General features: G+C 40.1%; 1 protein-coding gene across 2 annotated transcripts in view; it reads left to right on the forward strand.

Moving 5' to 3' along the window:
* Positions 1-8,571, forward strand: part of LOC131077372 (E3 ubiquitin-protein ligase BIG BROTHER) — a 45,914-nt gene extending 37,343 nt beyond the window's left edge. For both annotated transcript variants that reach the window (XM_058014859.2, XM_058014858.2), the window contains exons 7-8: positions 7,930-8,038; positions 8,145-8,571. In XM_058014859.2, the coding sequence (XP_057870842.2) occupies positions 7,930-8,038; positions 8,145-8,189 (154 nt within the window). In that variant the 3' untranslated portion in view covers positions 8,190-8,571. The remainder of the gene's footprint in view (positions 1-7,929; positions 8,039-8,144) is intronic.
* The last annotated feature ends 15,746 nt before the right edge of the window (positions 8,572-24,317 follow it).

Genomic DNA, 24,317 nt, shown 5'->3' on the forward strand with positions numbered 1-24,317 from the left:
ACATCTGGCCGTCCCCAGAACGATTGGGGAACGTCCTAGATGTCCTCAACCGTCCCTGGGACGGCCAAACACCTTGGATGTCAGAGGACGACGTTTCGAAAAAGGGGATGCTGTTTCCGTTTTAGGGAAGAAAGGAGGACATCCCCTCGCTGTCCCCAAAACCCGAAATGTCCTTGGTACGAGGACAGGATTTTTCAGATCGGATACGTGTCCCCGGGTTTCCTTGGTTATTATTAATAATTTTAATTTAAATATAATAATTTGATATAATACAAAAATTATATTTATATAATTAATAATTAATCTATAATTGTGTGTGTGTGTATTGTTGGCAAAAAAGATATATATTAAGAAAAAGACAAGTATAAATAACAATATGAAGATTTCCAAATGGCAAAAACTATCTATAATGCCAAAAGAAAGAAACCCAAGGAGGTTTTACATTATCCCACCTTCAATAGGAACTAGAATAAAAAGTTGGTCTATCATACATCATGACCTAAAATGACAAAAAGGAAGGAGCTTTAGGTCTAAACACTATGAAGATTTATCAGGAGACAAAAATTCCGACTCAAAGATGTTCCAATGGTGACTCATATTAGATGCCCATTTAGCAAGGCAATCAGCAACAACATTCCATTCCCTAGGAATATGGACAAAAGAGAGGTTCGAAATTAGGAGTAAAGTAGAGAAAAGCCAACCTCCAAAGAGGACTTATGAATCCACACTCTATTCAAAAGAGAGACCAAGATCATAGAGTCTATTTCAGAAATAACCTCTTCCCAACCTAATTCACAAGCTTTCTCAAGAGCCAAAAGAATAGCACAAGCCTCCATTTGATTGTTGGTTCCAATCCCCATAGAAGTAAAGAAAAATAAAAAAAAACAATGATATCACTAGTATGCCCAACACTTCCAATCCCGGAAGTACACAGATTGCCATGAGAAGAGCCATTTAAAATTAAAAAACAATGATATCACTAGTATGCCCAACACCTCCAATCCTGGAAGTACACAGGTTGCCATGAGAAGAGACATTTATCAATCATGAAAAAATCCAAGGAGGGGGGGGATAACATCCTAGCTCTATTCAGATTTCTAGAACCCTTAAGACCTAGACAAGATGGAATTGAGGAAACAATAGAAGAATACAACTCAAGGCATCTTGAAAATTGAATATCAAAAGTAGGTAGGACCTCATCCAAAGAGCACTTAGCTGCTAAAGTATCCTTGATTGAGTCCAAATTTTGTTGCCAAAGTTGCGCAATAAGACCTTGGAGACCTTGCAAAATTTGATTGTTTTACTCCAACCAAATCCACAAGAGGATAAAAATGGGCCCCTAGCAACCAAGAGAAAAGAAGTCATAGTAGGAGGTCAATCCAAACTTGCCTAAAACTAAGGCAAAGAAGTAGCATGAGCAAGAGGCAAGTTCTAGATTTGCTACCATTGCCTCCAAATACCCAATAAGAAAGAATGTTGAAAGAAAAGGTGCATAATAAATCCCTCATTAGTGCTACAAAGGACACATTTTGAAGGGCCTTGGAATCCTCTCTTCCTTATATTATCCTAGGTGAGACATTTGTTTTGACATAAAAACCAGATAAAATAATTGCACTTAGGCCAACTGAATTTGTTCCACTAGGGTAATTCTCTATTTTCACTTTTTTCTTGCTCTAATAATTGGCAACTTAGAGCCATTCAATAAGCCCCTTTTGTGTTTAGCCTAATGCAAGAACATTTGTTTCTTCCAAGGAACAACATGGCTGATTTGCCAGAATAGAAGAAAAGGGTAGCCTAGTATTCAAACGTTTCCCCCATACACCAACTATAAGGATCTTTCCAATTATAGATATTAGATTTCCCCAATAGAAGAGAGACCTTAAAATAAAAAACTTTAGACTACATTGCCTCTCGAAAGACTTCACTTAAGGAGAGTAGAAGGGAGAAAGAAGAACGGATTAGGGGATAGAGGGCCCAAGAATCATTCCAAAAAATAGCTCTATGACTAATTTTGACAATCAAGAAAAGGGCTTTTTTTTACAAGTCCCCTTCTTTTTGGTATTCCAAACTGTAGAACCTTTACCAACAAGATTTATTATGAGAACATCATCAATAACCCCTCCTTAATATTGGAAGTTAAGATTTGTAGCCCAGGGTTGATCTTGATGTTCGGCACCATCTCCAATATAGTTAAGCAATCAAGTCTTGGGTATTAAACTCAAATTGCCCAAGGCCAAGTCCACCATACTTCTCAGGTTTGTAAACTTGATCCTAATTTATTAGAATCCTTTTTGGGAGTGTACATTCCTCGCCCATAAAATTACTTCCTAGAAAGAGAATCAAAGTCCTTTAGAAAACTTGTGGGGGCATATAACGCAAGGAACATATAAATAGGAAGAGCTTGTAAAATAGATTTTAATAGAGTCAAACAGCCAAAGAGGACAACCATTGAAAAGTCCAATGACTTACCTGTGTTTTGAATGTGTGAAGAATTCTCTTCCACTGATCTCTTTTGGGAATACAATTGCAATTCAAAATACTAAGATAATCCAAAGGTATTGCTCTGTTTTAAAGCATAAAATAAGAGTGATTCTCTACTTGATGACCAAAGGAGTATTAAAGGGAAAATATTGGACTCATCCTTATTAATTTGTTGGCTAGAACTTAGAAGCAATCAAATATATATCCAAGGCTTTCTTGAAAGTTAATAGCATTTTGAGCTTTTGCAACACCCAACAAGGTATTGTCGTCCACAAATTGAAGATGGGATTGAGGATCAAGAGCCTTAGCCACAATCCAACCCTAAATGCAACCAAATGCTCTTTGATGCTTAAGAAATCTACCTAGACCTTCAGCGATATAAAAAGAAAAGGAGAGGATCACCTTGTCTGTAACCCTTCAAAAGTAGAGAAAATAGGAGATGGATGCCTTTCATAAGAATAGAGTGAGAGGGAGAAGCCACACAATTCATAACCTAGTCAATCCACCCTGAGCATAACTCAAAGGTTAATAGCACATTCTTGAGAAAAGTCAAAGACCATCTAACTATATCATGAGCCTTTGACATGTCTAGTTTGATAAACACAACTTTGTCTATGGAGCAATCCATAGATTGAATGGTTTTTGAGGCCACAATGATACTATCAAGGATTTGATGCCCCTTCATGAAACCACCCTGCTTGGGTGATATCAGAGAAACCAAGATCCATTTTAGATAATCAACAATGAGTTTAGTGATAATCTTATAAGTGACATTGTAGAGAGCAATAGGGCAGACAAATCAAAAGAGTTAGCCCCCACTGTTTTAGGAATCAAGGGAAAAAAAGTAGAATTGATTGCTTCAAGCATTTGCTTATTGGTCTGACAATCACGAATGACTTTCAATAGATAAAGCTTAATGGTAAAACCATCTCAACCAAGAGATTTGCCTTCCTTCATTTGGAACACAACCTTTTCAATCTCTTCAAGATAGATGGGCCCCATAAGCATATTGTTGATATTCTAAGAAACCAAGGTGGAGATGCAATCCAAAATTATTTGTTCCTCCATCAAAGTTCAACAACTTCCTTAATAATATCTTAGGAAGAAGATAATAGATTTCCTTGTGAAGATATGTGAGAAGAGTTTACATTACCACTTAATCCTATCTTTAATGGAGTGTTGGAAGAAAGAGGTATCTTTATCTCCTTCCTGAAGCCAATCAATTCTTGATTTCTGCTTCCAAAAGATCTCCTCTTGAAAATTCCATTCATTAAGCTCTTTAGAAAGAGAGGACTCCTCAAGAAGATGCTCCTTGCTCATGCCAAATTCCCCAATTTTTCTACACCTATTTCTTTTTTGAGAAAATGTTTCCAAAACCAATTGTGTTCCATTGTTTGAGTTTGAACTTAGCAAATTGGAGTCTTTTAAAAGAGTACATATTAGTGCTAGAAGGGGTCTTTCTCTCCAACCACCATGCAACCATTTTCTCATGAATATCTGATCTCGAAGCCACATTAGTTGAAACTTGAAAGGAGGCTTTTTTGAAAGAGAAAAGAATGAAGAAGAAATCTTGATAGGCCTATGATTCGAACCCTTCCCCTTCAAAATGTTAGAAAATGAAACCCCATTGTCACTAGTCCAATAGTCAAAACCTAAAAATGTGTCAAGCTGTTCCAAAATGGATGTCAACCCACATCTTCTATTATTACAAGTTAAAAGTCCACCTCTTGGTTTAATATTTAACTTCCACAAGAATAAGAAAAGACATTATCTTGAACAAAGCAGAAGAGAGGTCTAGTTGACTTGAATCTCTAAGTTTCTCATCAAGATTAAAAATACAAAGTTACCCCGAGTTTCTGGGACGGGGACGGCAGGGGACGTGTTTCGGGGATGGCAATTTTTTTTTGCCAAATTTGGGGACGACGGGGGACGGCAAAGGGGACGGCTATATAAAATATAGGAAAAATTTAAAATATATAGGAAAATTTCAAAATTCTAAATGTTCATATGAAAACATGGATAAAGCATGCATACATACATTATATTCATATGAAAATAATAAAACATGGATATAGCATGTGTATGATACTATGAAAAGTTGAAAACATTTTAGAATGTAAATTCTGAACATACAACATTGTTAATACTCAATACACAATATGCAATTATGCATTCATAAATCAGAATTTCAATTCATTCACATTGTCAATATGCATATCAATAGACTCGGAGGTTAAATTTTCCCTACTTCGATCGACGCAGTTTCCCCCCATATTTTTCAACGGGGGTTTGGGGGCAGTGCCCCCAAGGTGGGGTCAAGGGGCATCGCCCCTTGCGGGGTCAAGGGGCAGCGCGAGGCCAAAAAAACTTCTACTTTAATAAAGGCGTTGGATGTTATTTTTCTATTGACTCGCCGAGTTTGGCGATTTTCTAATCTCTGTGTCAAAATGCCCAAAGGCTACACTGCTGCCATATAGTTTCATTGTCAAAATTATGAATTAAATTAATAAATTTAATATTTAATTAATGTTATCTTTTAATTTTTTTGGTTTTTAACTTTTTAATAACAATTTGAATTAATAAGGGGCCTATATTAGAAAATTTAAATAAAAAATTAAAAATACAACTTTTTAAATTTTTTTAATATTTTTTAAGGGCCTTAGAATGGGGGACGTCTGGCCGTCCCGGGGACGGATTGGGGACGTCCCAGCCGTCCCTAGCTGTCCCCGGGACGTATGGACGTCCCCCAAAGCTAGGGCAGGCGTCCCCCCGTTTCGGGGGCGTCCCCTCCAAAAACAGGGCAATTTGGGGACGGGGGGAAACGTCCCCTGGTCGTCCCCAAGTCCCCGAAATGTCCTTGGGATGGGGACGGGGGTTTTTCAGGTCGGGGACGCGTCCCCGGGTAACTCTGTAAAAATAACATTAAAATCACCTACCAAGATCCAAGGAACAAAAGAGAACAAAGAGCAAACAAATCTAATATGCAAGCATAGGAGAGCCTTACCTTGGCAATCGGTAGGGAGTAAACCTTGGTTAGGGAAATGGAGCTACTTGAATCAAAGTAGGAACCCACGATTGATAAGAAATGTTTATTTGCTATCCAAGGAGTGACCCGACAAGGGTCCCATAAACATGAAAACTCTGAGCTCCAACACATTGACATTGACTACCTTTTCAAATCTTAGAGGAAATAGCAAACATTTCCTCCATAAATATCTCTTTTTCTTGAAAAAAGATGATATTTTGCTTTTGTGTCCAAATAATGTCTCAAACAACCTTTTGACGAGGGGTGCTTCTCAAACCCCTAGATTTCCTAAAATCACTATCATTTTTGGGGAACAAAAAGTGAGTGTCTTCATGCTTGAATGGCAGCGGATTCCACAAGCGATTCCATTATGATCTTCACCTTCTCTTGATCTCTTTTTCTCCTTGCTTTGGAGAGCTTATCTAAGCCAACCTTTTTGAGATCATTTTGATATAGTCCGAATAGAGGAGTAGCTTTCTTCTTTAAACCATCCTTTGCACCTATGGCTCAAGAAGCTTTTGGCATGACACAATCTGCAAAATCTTCAAAAGGAGTATTTGTTAAAATGAGAGAAGTTGCAATTGAGAAAGAGCCAACCCTATCCTCTTCTTGATGACTAACAGGTCCCTTGGTATGACTTGGAGAAAGAAATCCCCTTCTTTTGGTAAACCTTGTAAACTAGTTAAATTTTGAACTTTTGTTGGGGTGGGTGAAATAAATATATTCTGGACATTGGAGATCTAAATGCTTGATGTCAACAGAAAATAGGATTAAATAAATTGGCATGAAAGAATATATTTTTGTCTTAGACCCTGACTTTGACCAATGTCCAGATTATTGTAAGGAAAACACACCTCTTCGTCATAGGAAAACAAATGAAGTAGCTTGATACACTCTACCAATCCTTGAGTGGCGTGTCTGTCAAATCAATTGGTAAAATCACGATTCATAAGTAACCTGGCATTGATATACTCCTGCAGTAGTTGCTGCAAAGAATGAAAAATTTGGCATATCCCGTCGCAAATGCAGTAGGTGTTCCTTGATGACTCTCCCTGTTGCTTGAGGGGCATCTACATGCTCCTGAATTCAGTACATGCATAAATGCACTGAATATCCTCTTCTGTTGGCCAGGACGTTCATTAGCATTCAACCCTCTCTCTCTCTCTCTCTCTCTCTCTCTCTCTCTCGGTTGGGGTCAATTATGCACCTGTCTGACTGACTTCAGAAGGCTGAGAGGTGCTAACATGCTCCAAAAGTCAGTCAAGTGCCTTTATGTGCTCATATTTTGATCCGTCAATAGACAAATGATAACCTCTCCATTCATCCAATCATCCAATTATACAATAAATCCTTACTTGCTCGTCCATAGTTGTAGCTAAACAGGTACAATTTAATGCTTTTTTTTTCATTGAGCTTCAAAATGTGGGAGTGGAGTACACGAGCAAGGCTTACATATGAGTACGCCATACATCTGGTATTGATTCTATAATGTTTATTGTTAGTGCAGTAAACACGATAGCTTCACATAATCATTAATAAAGATTGTTTAAGTTTCATGTGGTTGACAATGCAATTTCATTTGAAAGGAATTGCACCTCAGGAGTTCAATCAGAATGAAGAAATTGACATTGAAATTGAGTTGATAAATGCTAGCTAATCTCTTTTAACAAAGATTAGTTTTGAGATTTAGAAGCCACTTTACATGTTAGAAAAAATAAAGAGAAAACAGTTCAGTATTTTGGGCGTCTGTCATTTTATAGATATGCAAATTTACATTGACAAGAGAATGGGCTAGAAGCACTGCAAACCTGACATTTTATAGAGTGTGAAACTAATTAGATAGTAACTGCTTTGTTAAATGACAAGCAAAATTAAACCTACATTATCATCTAGTATGAAGAAGCTGCTGTTTTTTGAGGATTCTCTTAACAATGTTTTTAATTTTATTTAAGAAAATAATTCTTGTAAACTACTCAAATTAGATATAGTAGGGCCTACATTTATTATAAGAATTTCTTCTACTTTAGGCTATGACTCTAATTGGCTTGGATGTATCAGGGATCTTCTTTACTCTAGCCAAAGCGCAAAGCTTTTACAATGCAATCCGACAATTGAAATCATATTATTGCAAGCTTCTGTTTAGTACTGCATAATTTTCCAGCTGATTAAAGTAACTAGATTAGGAATGGAAATAAGAATACGTTTTAGTTGTCCCCTTTTGAGGGGAACTTAGCAAGTAAATGAATTGATTGTATTTGGGAAAGATTAAGTCAGTTGTTTTTCTGCTCTCTGTGAGGGCCCAGTTCTTTTGTCATTTATCTTGATAGCACTTACAGAAACAGATTAGACATATTTGTCAGAAACTAGTTTTTTTTGTTGTTATAAGTTATCTTGATGTCATGCCTTTGACGGTTTTTGAATAGGTGTGTGATTTGCCATATGGACTACAAGAGAGGGGATAAATTGATCACTTTGCCATGCAAGCACCCTTACCATGCAGAGTGCGTTACAAGATGGCTAAAAATTAACAAGGTTAGCATTCATTTTTCTTTGAAACAGACGACAATTCATTTTCAGTGCAGTTAATGCAGCATTTTCTCTGAAACTAACCATATTTCTTCTCATGTTTATGATCTAGGCATGTCCTGTTTGTTATGTAGAAGTTTTTGGGTCTGAAAGGTGAAAGTTGAAGGCAGCGCTATCACTATGGAGCTCATATAAAAGTTCTTAATCAAAGAAACGATGAACGTTGTTTTAAGTAACAAATGCATTCTGATTTGAAGATTGACAACAGGCTTGAATCAATAACTATCACAGAAATATGTTCCTAATCAGGCCTTAGAATTTTCTACCATAACCCTTTAAATAAACAAGTGATTTTTGTAAGTTAGCGGAAGGTTGATGTGCAGGTAATATTGACCAGTAGGATAGTTAATATGTAGATTTCTCCTACTGTACAACTCTTGGCTTAATACTATGCTAGTCTATATTGAGGTCTGACACATTTGGAGAACTAAGCCATTGTTGAAGAATTAAAAAGGGCATATTGCTGCTCTTTTCTTTCATATAGTGTTGTTCTGTCCTTTTGTATGTCAATTATTTTTTATATTATGAACGTGCAGCACAATAAAGCAGAGATTTTAGCGTGCATAATCTCTAAGTATTAAAAATTTACGTCCACCAGAAAACAAAAGTTTGAAAAAGAAAAGAATTAAATTGCTAGATTGGTTTACAATTGGTTAGATATGCTGAAGACGAGAAATTGGTTTTATGCATTTATGGTGTCCATTCAAAAATTTGCAGCATGCCGCTCAAGCTTTAGTGATAATTGATTGTAAAGCTAACGTTCTTCCTTACAGGGGGGTGGTGTGATTTAAAAGGGCAAATCTCTTGGTTGATAGCAATTTCCTAGATCAAGATTGATTCAAATGTACTGTTTGTCTGGGTCTGGTTTAGTTTGGTATTAGCCAAGATGATGGGTATGAAAACTAGTACAAACCATTTGTATAAATTTAGAGCGAACCTGGAGGGTTGATATGGTACATTTTGTTTGCCACATCCTACTAAAATATTTATGAAATGTGCGGATTTCAATGATCCCATCACATATATAACTGCTTTGTGTCTTCTACTATATTTTGATGAAATAATAATCATGCTAAATTATGGCTACCTTTTGGATAAGATTGTATTACATGCTACCTTGGATGTGAAAACTTCTCTTTGCAAATGCACGAAGGAAAGAGTTTAATTAGCTCTTCAGATAACATTTTGTTTAGCTATTCAAATGGAATTATAGTTATATTCAACATTTATTCATATTCACCTAAGGACTGCAATCAATTTTCAGTATTTGCCATTGTAATAAATATTCACAATATATCAACAGACATGATATGCCATTGTGAGTGTTGATTTTAAGGTAGTGATCATTAACCACAAGCAAACATCAGATCTGTTGCCTTCCCAATCATAGACGATAAGCTCTTATCGTCACCTCCGAGCATGCTACATAAATTTCTCACCATCAATTGATCTGCTTGTACATGAATTCGATCTGCTTGTACATGAATTTGATCTGCTTGATTATGATCAAACTTGCTGTCTGATCTCAGTTCCATTGAGGGAAGACCACGTCCATATATATCCGTCGAAAGGAGATATCCAAGAGTCGGCTCTCATCAAGGAGGCACGACCTTCATGAAGCATCACATGCCTTCAAATGAGGGGTGGCAGACTTTAACCAAAAGTCGGCCCCTTTGAAACAAATCCGATAAGTCAAACTCAATAATGTATATTTAATCATTAAACCTGATAATGCATATGTGACTTAATAAAGATATTAAAGGATTAATATAAGTTGATAGATTCATCAAATGTGTAAGGCCAATTGACCATTCACACATTTGATCTTGTTGAGTCGGCTTGTAGGATTTCTACCGATGCTATATCATTAACGCTCCCTCTTAGCTAGGGAGGAATCCTTCTTAATCTCTACAAGTCACATCACCTCATCGATGACTAACATAATGACTACACTCATGTGAAAGAAAGAAGCTTATCACCTCATCGTGATAGCATATCACCTCATCGTGATGTTTGACAACAATGGCTACTCCTAGAGGGTGAATACACACAAATGCTAAGTCATGGAGTCTCTCACATGACATCCACCATACCTACTCGCAGAGGGTGGAACAAGGGCTGGAACCTCAAACTTCTCTCACAGAGAAGAATGCACAACAAGGGCTGATACCTCAAACTTCTCCCACATAGAAGAATGTATAACTATTTGCCCTCTCGGGTAAACGGTTAAATGCAGAACGTAAATGCATAGAACATAATGGAAATATATTAAATAACCAGCCTCTATATTAATTCCACAGTCCATGTACAATAAGTGCTTATAACATTACATCTGACACGACTAACATGATGATCCTTCGAAGAAAAGGTACACAATATATAATACTCGAAGGGGTGCGACACAACCGTCGCGACTCCAACTACCTACCCGTCGGCTAACTAACTGACCGCCATAACTCATTATTACCGACGACAACATAAACATAATATAACAACATAACATAATAATTATTCCCGGCAACATCATCCCCCCCAAGAAAAGAAGTCGACTCCAACGACTCAATACAAAATAGAGATGAACGACAGAAACTACTGACGCCAGTCGGGCCCGGATCTTATACACTTGCTGCGTCCTCGCCGAAAAACCCTTTTCTGCTACCATCCGATGCTCAAGTGCGGATTTCACCAATATTGCTTCCTTTGCCATCACAGTCCTCCTGTGCCTAACCCAAACTTGTCTGCAAAACACGTTTTCCAGTCTCAGCTTCCACCAACTGCTACTCAAATGATACTGTCTCCCTAGCCAATTTGTTCTCGATAGCCACCCGTGCTCCTCTCCCGGCATCCAACTCCTGGGTACGCTGAACTAAGTCTCACGCGACTATTGCCTCCAACCTGGTGGTCAGCTCCTCCTGAGCCCTCTGTGCATCCACCAAGGCAACCTCACGTCCAGCCGAGACATACTCCGAGTTCCTCAAAGCGTACCAGTCATGCCTGGAGGTGGCCACAATCCACTGGCACAAATGCTAGGAGACACCTCGAATCCTCCATCACACTCCCCAAAGGCTAAAAACTGAACTGAATAACTCCCTGGTGTCGTACAACTACACGGACTTGCAATGCCTTCCTTCAAACTCTGTTTGTTCCCAACCTCCAAATCCGTCTCCCTCTACGGCTTATGGCTTCCCCGCCAATGCTTAGCTGCAGGCTTCTTTCTCACAGTACAGACAACCACAACACTTCCCGTGGTACTCTGTAGCTCAAAAATAAACTGGGGGTCTGGGGGCAGAGCCCCCAGCGGGGTCGAGGGGCAGCGCCCCTCGCGGGGTCGAAGGGCAGTGCCTCCGCCACCAACACCAATTTACAACCTTCAGAACCCCACGAAAGTCCATGGCGCGCATCATTTCTGTGATATTTTATGATGTCAAAACCCTTCTTTTCCACTCCGAATTTCCAGTGTCCTGGCTTCAAACTCCAGTGAATCATTTTAAATCTGGTCGTCGTCGTTTTTTTTTTTTTTTTTTACATTGAATGTCCTCGATGGCACCCCGGCCATCAACCTCCCTGTACGGTCAACAACAGCATTGGCACCTCCGATCGTGCGGCCTACATCCCTCTTACCATACGGACACACCTCCGATCAACAACACTGGCACCTCCAATCGTGCAGCTGCTTGGTCTACCTGTGGCGATCGTTTTGCCCTTACGTGGCTGTGTGGATTGTGCGGACTTGGTCTCTTTTTTTTTTCTTTTTCCTTTTGCTGCCGCTGCGCGTTGGTGTGCGTAACCCTTGCTGTGCGTTTGATCGGGCCGTGCGGTGCGTGGTCGGGCCGTGCGGTGCGTCTTCCTCCTCCTTTATCCCTTGCTGTGCGGCGGTGTTCGATGTTGTGCGGTGGTCGGGCTGTGCGGTGGTGGGTTCATGTCTCGGCAACAACCTTCGGTGGTGTCACTGTCGGTGGTTCCACCGCACAGTGGTGTCACCTTGGTGGTTTCACCGCACGGTGGTGTCACCTTGGTCCCACCGTACGGTGGCCATTTTCCCTTTTTTTTTTTGACCGTACGGTCGCTGTCGTACGACTGTGCGATTTTTTTTGGAATAAATTTTTGATCGTACGGTCGCCTGTCATACGACCGTACGTTTCTTTCTTTCTTCCAACCGTATGGTCATCTGCCGTACAGCCCCGTACGTTTTTTTTTTTTTTTTTGTCTAGAGAGTCTTCGGCTCGGGTCCCCTGTCTCTGGGATCGCCCTTCATCCTTCTCAGTTTGCCTCGCCCAAAAGTCTCCTGCTTTTGTCCTATGCCTCTTGAGTCGCCTGCCTGGCCTCTCGAATCCCCCTCCATCCTCTCGGGTCCCCCTCCGGGCTCTCGGGTGTCTGTCCGGCCTCTCGGGTCCCCTGCGCGCTTCGCGTGGTAGGGTTTCAATTTGTACCCATTGGTGGCAAGTCTATTTTCCATGGCCATCTGAAGACCTGGAACCACAAATTCTACAGGGACCACGACCTCCTTCCCGTACATAAGAAGAAGAAGAATAATAAAGATTTTGAAGACTGCGGTCTTCCACACAGGGTTCTAATCGTTGCCAACACTCTTCGGATTCTCTACGTCGCCAGGGTTTGGGGCGTCTCCCTTCCAATATTCTTTGTATTCTGGCAGGTACACCTCTGTTGGTTGCTCTGGTTCCTCTACTTCGAGCTTGTAGCTTTGGAACATTTCATAATCCTCCATTTGCCAGTGGAAGAGCTCGTTAAGTGAGCATACCTCATCTTCAGAACATCCCTCCAATTCGAGCACCCCTTCACTGTTCGGCTCTATCGCGTTCTTGCCCTTGCTTTCATCGGGACCCCCTTCCCCTTTATCAAAGTCCTCTGAGTCTGAGTCGGAAGAGGCGAGCTCTTCGCCGACATCTTGGGTGTGTAGGTCAATGGTATATTTCCGCCCTCCCTTCTCCATGGAAAGTGTATTTTTCTTCCAGTTGTGGTTTACCCTCGCGTTGATTAACCACGCTCTCCCCAGGATGGCGTCATAGCCTTTCTTCTTAGAGGGAATAACCACGAAATCTAACAAGAATGGTTGCGTACCAATTGTCACTTGCTGGGCCATCAACAGGCCGAGTGGCTTAATGCTGTGTTGGTCCGCTCCCACCAGGTTGAATGTGGGTGGCCACAGGGTGGGCTTCCCTAGTCGCTTCCATGTTTCTTCTGGTAGTACATTCACCCCAGATCCCCCGTCCACAATGGTGTCCTTCAGAATGGTCCCACGGATACCCATTTCTACCACAGCTAGGTGTCTACCACTGCTCAAGGCTAGTAACATCGGGTCAGTCGAAGGGCTGACGGAAACCTCCACCTGTGGTGTACTCTTCGAAGCGGTGGCGGGAACCCCTACTTGCGGTGCACTCGACGATGCGGTGGCGGTAACCCGTACCTGTGGTGCACTCGACGCTGCGGTGCTTTGCACATTGGTGAGGATGGCAGTCCTCAATTGTGGCATAGAGTCTAGAAGGTCTTTTACCTTTATTGGCACCTCCATCTGCAATATTTGCCCAATGATGTTATTTTCCGCTTCCGTACGGGATGATGTACTCTCCACCTCGTTGTCCCGTCGTTCAGTCGTCATCTCACGTTCAATATTGGCCTTTGCCTCCCGTAATCTCTCCTTCTCCGTACGGGGGTCGGGATAAGTGGCTTTTTTCGTCTGGGCACGGGTGATCGCCAGTACTTCTTTCTCACCAGTCTTCTCAGCCTTTTCAATGTTGAGGAGATTAACCCCTGCCTGTGGGCAATTTACGTCCTCATGGTCGCCTGGCCCACACCAACGACAGAGGTGCTGAGGGGTGGCTTCCTTCGTGCAATCACGGGTGAAGTGCCCCCACTGATTACAGGCCCTACATTGGATAATTGGTCGGCCCTTGGCGTCATACTGGATACGGCTTCCGTTATTGTTATTGTTGCTATTCCTTCCACCGCCACGTCTGTTGTCCCGGTATCCTCCAGATGATGCTGTTGTGTTAGTATGTTGGCCGGTACCCGCTGGTGCGGATGTTGTGGCCTGCTCCGTGAATAACACCTGGTTCGTGCTTCGGGTTTTCATATTGTATGGGCACTCCTTGGTGGAGTGTCCCATCATTTGGCAAATCTCACAGAATGCCTTCTTCGGGCAAGTACCCTTTGTGTGTCCATCACTCCTGCAGTCTGTACACCACACTTCATTTTCTTCTGTCTTACTTGTACTCCCTTTCATGGCTTTGAATTCTTTCAGCATTCGTTCCATGTCCTTCTGGAGCGCGTGTACCTTTTTACCCGATTCGCCACCGCTACTGCTCTCCCCGTCAGAATCTTCATCATCGTCAGATGAATATCTATTACTTTTCTTCTTCCTTGATGTTTTGTATTCGCTTTCTAGATCCATCGCCCTGTTATAGGCCTCATCATATGACGTCGGGGGTACAATTTTCATCTTCCTCCGTAGGGAGGATTTCAACCCTTCAACGAACCATCGTTTCTTCAATCCATCTGCGGGTTGGCTTTCCATTTTACCCAAGAGTTCTTTTAGCCTCCGACTGTATGCCCGTACTGTCTCCCTGGTACCTTGTTTGGTACTGTATATCTCCGTTACAATTTCATTGTCATCACGGAGCAACCGAAACTCCTCCGTGAATTCTTTCTATAGATGGGCCCACGTGGCCACTTTTTGCTTGTCCACATCGGAGTACCAATCTATGGCAACTCCTCGTAACGTGGCTAGGAACTGCTGTACCCAGTCATCCTGGTCTGTTACTCCGTTGGCGGACCAAATGGTTTCACATGTACGGCAGTGCTGTAGGGGGTCTTCCTTGCCCTCCCCTGTGAACTTTGGCAATTTTTGTTTACTCGCCATCCCACCGCTGGGTCTCGCTCCTCTAATTCCTTGTGTGCTTGTACCTGGCGATCCTCCGCCTCCTGCAACTAAACCTCCACTCGTGGGTCCTCCGGAAAAAGTTGCTGACACCGAACCAAACAAATTGCCTCCCGTACGGTACCCTTGTGCTCCCTCGGCACCTTCGGTCGTACCGTCACCTTTCATTGTCTCCCTCCGGTTGTCCTCTGAAATGGACAAATTCTTTAGCAAGTCTCTGGTAGCGTCGATCAAGTTTAGACTTCGCCTTGTTTGTTCCACCAACTCTTCGCGGCTTCTTACCCTACGGTGGTATTCTGGCGAACTGTAGAGTTCTCCTTCGGCACCCTCCGTGACTCCTTCTGGCAGCCCTACAACAGTGTAGATAGTGTAGTTCTCTCCGTCTATCTCTGCCTCCGCAACCTCCATGACACCTCCTGGGTTCCCTTCGGGCAACCCCTCGGCCGGTCGTCCCTCGGCAAGCTGCCTTAGCCTACGCCTTCATTCTATCTGCTGTCTGAGATTCAATGCGGTTTGTGCCACTTCCCATTCGTCACTCTGTATCTTTTTATTTTTGTCCTTATTTAGTCTATTGGGCATAAGTCAAAGGTTCAATTTCCTCCTGGCCTGGCGCCATCTCGTTCCGTTTCCCGTCGGCTGTTCTCTTCGTAGCATTGCAGGATTTGTTGTCGTCGCTCTTCCTGGGCAATCTCCTCCAGGTGGGCCTATTGTGCTAGTGATGCCTCTGCAAGCAATCGGGGGAGGTGGTTCATCAACCGGTTTACTGTCGGGCTAACCTCCAGCGCTGTCCACACGGCACTTGGTGGGATTTCTGCCTCCGCCGCTTCTTGTCGAACGTATGTCTGAATGGCTACCTGGAGCAAAATTGAAAATTCTCGCGTTGCCGTGTCTTCTCCTGTGTACAGTTCTGTTCGGGCGTCGTCGGCCTCCGGGTTTACTTCACCAACAGGTAGGCCCATTGTGTCTGTGCGCCATCCGTGTCTTCCGTTCCCGAGTTCATCTAGGCAACGACGCCAAATGTTTGCCCTCTCGGGTAAACGGTTAAATGCAGAACGTAAATGCACAGAACATAATGGAAATATATTAAATAACCAGCCTCTATATTAATTCCATAGTCCATGTACAATAAGTGCTTATAACATTACATCTGACACGACTAACATGATGATCCTTCGAAGAAAAGGTACACAATATATAATACCCGAAGGGGTGCGACACAATCGTCGCAACTCCAACTACCTACCCGTCGGCTAACTAACTGACCGCCATAACTCATTATTACCAACGACAACATAAACATAATATAACAACATAACATAATGATTATTCTCGGCAACAATAACAAGGGTTGAAACGTCAAACTTCTCTCACAGAGAAGAATGCATCTCCACCATGCCTACTCGCAGAGGTTGGATCCACCATACCTACTTGTAGAGGGTGGAACGAAGGCTGGAACTTCAAATTTCTCTCACAGAGAAGAATGCACAACAAGAGCTGATACCTCAAACTTCTCTCACAGAGAAGAATGCACAACAAGGGTTGATACCTCAAACTTCTCTCATAGAGAAGAATGCATAACAAGGGCTGAAACCTCAAACTTCTCTCACAGAGAAGAATGCATCTCCTCCATGCCTACTCGCAGAGGGTGGATCCACCATACCTACTTGCAGAGGGTGGAATGAGGGCTTTCACCTCAAACTTCTCCCAGAGAAGAATGCATTAACAAGGGATTGCACCTCGAACTTCTCACAGGAAAATAACTCATTAACAAGGGATTGCACCTTGAACTTCTCTCTCATAGAGAAGAACTCATTAACAAGGGATTGCACCTCGAACTTCTCTCTCTTAGAGAAGAACTCATTAAAAAGGGCTTTCACCTCAAATTTCTCCATCACAGAGAAAAATGCATTAACCAAATCTTTATGATGACGTGGCTCCCTCTGAAGCTGAAATGATAGGCTCCCTCTGAAGCTGAAAAACAAGCTCCCTCTGAAACAAATATCAACCTTTTGATCTCTTTGTTCAAGGTTACTTTTGACGATATGTCAGCCTCCCTTTGAATGCCGATTCTTCCTCTACGAAGAAATGCAAGCAATCTTTCTACCTTGAATAGAGATTCGTCAGTGCTTGAACCTTGGGTAGAGGGACCACCAATGAAAAGCATAATTTTGGCAGCAGTGCCAGGACAACAAGCCCCAACCATCCTCGCGGCCATGCTGAGAGCAGTGTCAGTGCAACATGCAACTCTTGCATCCATTTGCGCCGCCCACAGAACCTTCTGCAACTCTTCCAAAACCAAATTCAAAGTGAATTCACACTAGGAAGCTGACAACAAGAATCGAGTGATGCTCTGAGCAGTGAGGCCATCCTTGACGTTGATTACATCATCATGAAACTTGCAGATAGCGTCAAGTGTTCTATCAATCTGTTGCCGCAAATTAGGATTGGGAGCAATACTAGACTTTTTGAGCCAATAATGCCTGACCATGCGGTCCTCATTCGGATTGGCAATTGAACCAGCCTCAAGCTCTTCCAAGGCCTTAAAAGCGCTTTGAAACTTGGGTTCCATCACCTCCACGAATTTATCCATAAACCCGATTTGGCTGACATTGATATACAATCCAAGCTCCTTGTCCTGATAAAGCCAATCCAAGTACCGATTCCACAGAGCTGCGGGCTTCGTCTCTAGCCCTTTCTTCTTCTTCTTCTTCAAAGAATTTTTTATCGAGCACAGAAACCTCTCCAGCCACAGAGCTCGAGTTCGAGTCACAAGCCAACATCTTTCAACACTGACAATGTCGAGCTTTGAAATCTTGGGCGAAATCCTGTGATTGGGTAGCAAACAACTTTTTGCACAGGTTGTTGTCCGCGTTCCCCCACAAAACTTCAAACGAAAAGAATTTTGGGCCATCATACTTGTTCTCGAGGCCTAGGGAGACTCGATCCCCTAATTGCCACCTGATTTGTTTAGACGCCTGACTGACGCCACTGTGAAGGGCGCAGGGCAGCGAGTGTAATCGTTGCATTATCCTCTATAGTCGCCTTTTGATCTGGAAGAGATCATAAATCTGCAATTGTTTTTGATTGAATTTCCCTTGAGAGCACAAGATCTACCTTCAAGTGGTTAGGCTCTATAGAAGGAACTTGGCTTTGATACCATGTTGATTTTAAGGTAGTGCTCGTTAACCACAAGCAAACATCAGATTGTTGCCTTCCCAACCATAGACGATAAGCTCTTATCATCACCCCCGAGCACACTACATAAATTTCTCACCATCAATTGATCTGCTTGTACATGAATTCGATTTGCTTGATTATGATCGAACTTGCTGTCTGATCTCAGTTCCATTGAGGGAAGACCACGTCCATATATATCTGTTGAAAGGAGATATCCAAGAGTCGGCTCTCATCAAGGAGGCACGACCTTCATGAAGCATCACATGCCTTCAAATGAGGGGTGGCAGACTTTAACCAAAAGTCGACCCCTTTGAAACAAATCTGATAACTCAAACTCAATAATGTATGTTTAATCATTAAACCTGATAATGCATATGTGACTTAATAAATATATTAAAGGATTAATATAAGTTGATAGATTCATCAAATGTGTAAGGCCAATAGGCCATTCACACATTTGATCTTACTGAGTTGGCGTGTAGGATTTCTACCGACACTATATCATCAACAATGAGATCATATTATAAATTGTATGCATGCCGACATCAGATGTCAGATACAATATGATTTAAAGACGTGATGTAATTGTTAACTAATGATATATGGGTGTTACTTCCCCATACATTACAATCCATTCATATTTTAATTGAATTGAAGAGCTAGGGGAAAGGACCCAATAGTTGAGCACCCTAACTTTGCACTTCTCAAATTCCTACATGGAATTTCAAATTACTCCCAATGTTTAAGAGAAGCTTGCTTGGCGAGCCCCTTGCTTAGAGCTAAGGTTTTAGGGTCACAACATCAAATATGATGTCACATGAGCAAAATTTTTGCCAAGGTGTTTAAAAAGGTTCCAAAAAAAGTGAGACCAAAACTTGTGCATTGTCATGTTTTATTGGTGTGCTGATGTGACATCATATGATTTGTTTCTTTTTAGATTTAATGAATACATTCCATTCAATTATGGGTTGTCATCATCAACACTAATAACTTTAAAGTTACATCTATTGGTGCAATGTGGTTGAAAATATTGGGCATTAGGAATAACAACTATTGGAACACGCTCAGCTATTAGGTCCTTTCCCCTAGTTTATTTTTTAAAATTTTAAAAGTTATAGAAAAAAAATTATTTCAATTTTTGCACATGGAAATTAATTTGAATAGGAATGTGAGTGAAAGAGGGAAATTGGGTCAAGAGTTTGTTTTGTGGTAGTTTTGTGAGGGGTGTTGGAGGATGGTAATGAGGATGAAGAGGAATAAGATAGATGGAATTGAGCTTTTATTGACAAGGATGAAGTGTTGTCAGATCTATTAAATGAGGCCCATTTGAAGGTCTTTGAAGCCAAATCCATGGATATTAGATAGGTGTTTTCCCTATTGTGGTGGGCAAGCTAACTATGGTTTTAGATCAATGCCCTCCTATGGTATATGATGTAATGGAAGGGATCAAAACATGGGTTTCTCCCCCCACCCCTTAAGTGTAAGGCCCAAACCCCTTAAGTGTAAGGCGCAAAGTGGGTAACCCTTATTGTTGTGTCGTGTATATTAAGTAGTGTTTGGGGTGACTCTTGATATGGTGGCATTGGGGTGGATGTTTTGCCCCTTGAAAATCTTGTGGACATTGTTGGCATTTCTTCTACATGTAATGCCCATGCATGCTCCCTTAGGGAGGATGATGGGTTTGTGATGGTAGCTGTGTTGGGTTCTACCATTTCTTCAATTTTGTTGGTGTGGGATGGTCTTATCATGAGTGATTTAGGGCTTCTTACTATTGATGGTGTGGCTGGCCCAAATAATTTGTAGGTTGTGTCTTTGTAGGTAGATGTGGTCATTGATGGGTAGGATTCCTCTACTTTCCCCTCTTCAATTGATGGTGTTGGGAGTCTTCATTTGTATATTCTTGATTCTTTAGTGGATAGGGCATCCTACAGACTAAAGTTTTCTTTCATTGGGATTCCTTTTGGAGCTGGGTCAAATATTGATATTTTTTTGGGATTGAGCTAAAAAAAGTGAAAATTTGTGATAGTTTTGAAATAGTTGCTATGAGGAATGTTTTTTTCATGATTTCTTTCTTGATCTATGATGATTGTGCTCCGATCCTCTTGTAGGGTTAATGTTTTTTGGGTAGATGGAGTCTCTTCCTTTCAAAATGGGAACTTGGTTTCAATCTTGAGAAGGAATGCATTACTTAGGTTCCAATATGGGTGAGGCTCTTGAGTTGATAGAAAATGACACTTGTCTCAAAGATTGAGCCTTGTCTTCATCTTTTTCATTTGAGGATGAAAACCCTCTTTGTCTAGGGATTTGGTTGACAAAAAATTTCCAAATTTATTGCAAGTTGGAGGACACAAACACCCTCTAATTCATTTTGGAGTAATTCTACTTAAAGAGTATCATCGAGTTGAAAGGATTTTTCAAGATTTTAAGTTTCCTTTGATATGCTACTATAATTCTTCTGGTATCGTCGCTATAGTGTTCTTTGTACCACTACAATACCTGCCATTTTATTTAGTTTGCCTTGTTAATGGTTTTAGATTCTTCTAAGATATTTGTTACAAGAGTTTCTAGATTTTATTTGCTATCCAACAACAAATCTAATCATTGTATCTTCTTGACCCATCCATACTATATCGACTTGCTTATTGAGTTATTGAACTTGAATCACAACTATTGTATGTGGTCATTACTTCTAATCATATTAGTTCTAAGTTTTCCATATAATTTTGGAGGCAAGTTTAGAGGGTCGTATAGTTGCAATAATTGTCATACCATGTTAAATGAGTTGCAACTATTGAAGGATCTATCATACCATTCTAGATATTGTTGGTTGTTTTTGGTTGTAGTTGAACCTTGTTTTCCTAAATCACAACCTTAATTTGAAGGGTTTACTCTTGGTTGATACTAATATACCTTTTCTTGGGCATTTATTCATTTTTCTTGAACAAACATGCATATTTTGTGGACTCAAAGAATATTCAACTATTATAACAATTTTAAGGCATTTGTAGGTATTCTTGTGACATTTGGATGTGAAGCCACCTAGAACACAATTGACTAAAGGAAAGAAAAAATAAAAATCTAGAATTGAAATACTAAACTATACTATATTCAATAGGAAATACAAAGCATATCATAATAAGCAATTGCAAACAAACTACATGTGAATATATATAGGATGTGCCACCCAAGAAACTAGAAACATAATCAATGTGGATAATGTGTAAAAAGTACCTAAGTAAATTTAACTTAATGTGAAAGAGACCTAAGTGGAGAACAAACTGTAAAATGAACTATTAGAAGATATACCTTATTCACATTGAAACCCCCTCTTAAATGCAACTTAGGGGAAGAAAAAGTGCAATACACTCAAATATGGGTCCCAACTACAATTCTTGATGAGGTACCCATGCACAAATATCCCCCTCAAAACAAAAGGAAAAAAGCATAGTGGGAAAAAACTTTGTCCCATTAGAGGAAACATAAAGAAGGGTTAAGTGCCCCCTTAAGAAATGTCTTACACCCCCAAAAGAGCTTGAAGATGGATGCTTATCTCTCTTAGTGAAGGGTCTGGCAAAGATATTTGTAACCTGTTTTTCTATTGGACAATACACAAATCAATGACATAATCCTAAATCATCTCAATGAGAAAATGCATGTGGATCTTGGTGTGCTTGGAACACTAATTATGGATTGGTTTTGTCAAATTCTAAATGGTTCTTTAATTGTTGTAATAAATGAATAGTGACTTTTGAAAAGTGACGCCAAGTTTATTGAAGATGTTTTGAAGCCAAATAGCCTCAATGGAGGCATTGACAACTCCATGACACTTAGCTTCAGTCAAAGAAAGAATAATGGAATGCTGCTTCTTGCTCTACCAACAAATGCAACTAGAACTAAGGTGAAAATTGTAACTAGATGCGGACTTGAGGTCAACAAGATCACCATCCCAATTAAAGTCCATGTATCCAATTTGATCCAAGCATGGGCATGTTGCATAATGAATCCCATGACTAAAAGTGCTTTACATGTAGTGTAGAATATCTTTGGTGGCATTCCAATGATATGTGGTTTTGTCATGAAGCATGAAACTATTCCAAATGTAAACACTATGTTAGGGCATGTACGAGTTTGGTATATAAGGCTAATAACAAGTTGATACTATCGACGTCTAATATTGACCATTGACATTTGGTCAATTTCTCTCTTTGTATTGACTGATTCAATATTTTATTATTAAATTAATTAATTATATTCTTCTATTTTATTTTTCATATTGATTAATTAGATAATTTATTATTTAATTAATTAATCCTTATTCTTCTATTTTATTACCCAAAGGTGAATAATTAAATTATTTGTGTAACTATAGTCCTTTTTCATTTATTAAATTAATTAAATCCCCGTGTTTATTTAATTTAATTCATTTAACCTCTTCTTATTCAAATGAAATTAAGATAAATTTTTGATTCCTTTGTCCAAGTGAATCTCCAAATGTCCCATCCTCCTATATTTCCCACTTGCCTCTTAATCCCACTTCTAATCTCACCCAATCCCCACTTAATCATTTGTACATTCCTTAATCTATGAATTAAGCGATATACCAACAAACTACTAGCCATAAATGACCTTCTTTCTTGTCCCCTCAAACCTTAAATACTTTCTCCAAAAGTACACTTAAAGCAATTTTAAATTCCTTATCCCAATCATTGTAATAACCCCATCCTCTTGCTAAGACAAAATCACACAAAGTTGGTGTCGATGGGACATCCATTGCTATAAGACTATTGCTGTCAAGGAGAAGAACAAACAGTTCGACCAAAGAAGGGATTTGTTAACTAATGGTAGTAATAGTAAACAAAGGTTAAGTGATCAAGTAAAGGGACACGATGGAAGATATACAACACATGACATCATGATCACTTAATGGCCATTAAAGAAGGTTTGTGGTTCACCTAAGAGGCATGAAAGAATTGGTTTCGCTTCAAAAGAGCCTTAGATAGTCGAGTGAAGGTGGTGTCAAGGCCAAGGACACAAGAGTAGAAAGTAATCCAAGTAGAGAAAACATCAAAATATTGTATGCTTACAAGGACATAATTTAGGAAAAGTAATTGGATTAGAAATTTATAATCTTACATATACAAGTCAATCTATACTCATACACAATGTTATAAAGGCAAACTTAGGTAGAGTGTCCAAGGATCAAGTTCCTTTCCTACAATCATATCTATAACTGTTCAAATGCATGATCATAAGGTCATTGTTCAGGAAAGGGAGATTAGACTATTACAAGAATTAGAAGAAGATCTACAACCTCTTAAATTGTGTGCAAATACATTTACACATTAGAAACTCAATCATATTGATATTATGAAAATTCATAGCACTTGTAATAATTAGAAAGGAATACAATGATTCAATAATCTTATATTTTTTTGACATATATCATATATTAGTTCGTACTCATCTTTGTGCTAGGGAGATCATTACTACACTCATCTAAGAAGTGTTATTGCTAATCTATTTAAAGTCACTTGGAATGTAGAAACTATATGATGCATTATTTTACTTATATTGTTCCATTTAAGGCCTTAACACAACAATCACCATTGATTCTATTATGTACATAAGTTGACAACATAGTTAATGCAATAATAGGCCAAACTTCCTCTGAGAGCCCACAAAGGTCATTACAATCATTCTCATTCTTCCTCTTACAAGTAAGACAAGACTTGCCTTTATGACAAGATCTTCCCAATTTATCGACTCTCTCCCATGATGCCACTTGGCATCATCTCATAGCTTGAGGGACCCTTAATCCATGTCAACTCTCTCAATTGAATCTTATTCCTCCATTCAAATTTAAATCTCAACTATTGATCTCTTCCTCCTCAAATCGATAATTTGGAGCTTTCTCCCCTCATTCTTCATCCATCAATTAAGAATTATGCTTCCATTATGCCCAAATCCTCTTGCAATCACCATTATTATGCTATTTTGGAGAGCAATCCACATTTTCAAATCATGAGCAAATCAATTGAGATGGGTGCATCACTTTGGTTCAACCATGGAGAAAATAAGGTATAATGTTATTATGTTTTGAACTTGTGTTTATGCATATTTGTAACATCATATTTTGTACCTCTTCATATACAA

Source organism: Cryptomeria japonica, chromosome 4 (assembly GCF_030272615.1).
Source record: "Cryptomeria japonica chromosome 4, Sugi_1.0, whole genome shotgun sequence".
NCBI lineage: Eukaryota > Viridiplantae > Streptophyta > Pinopsida > Cupressales > Cupressaceae > Cryptomeria > Cryptomeria japonica.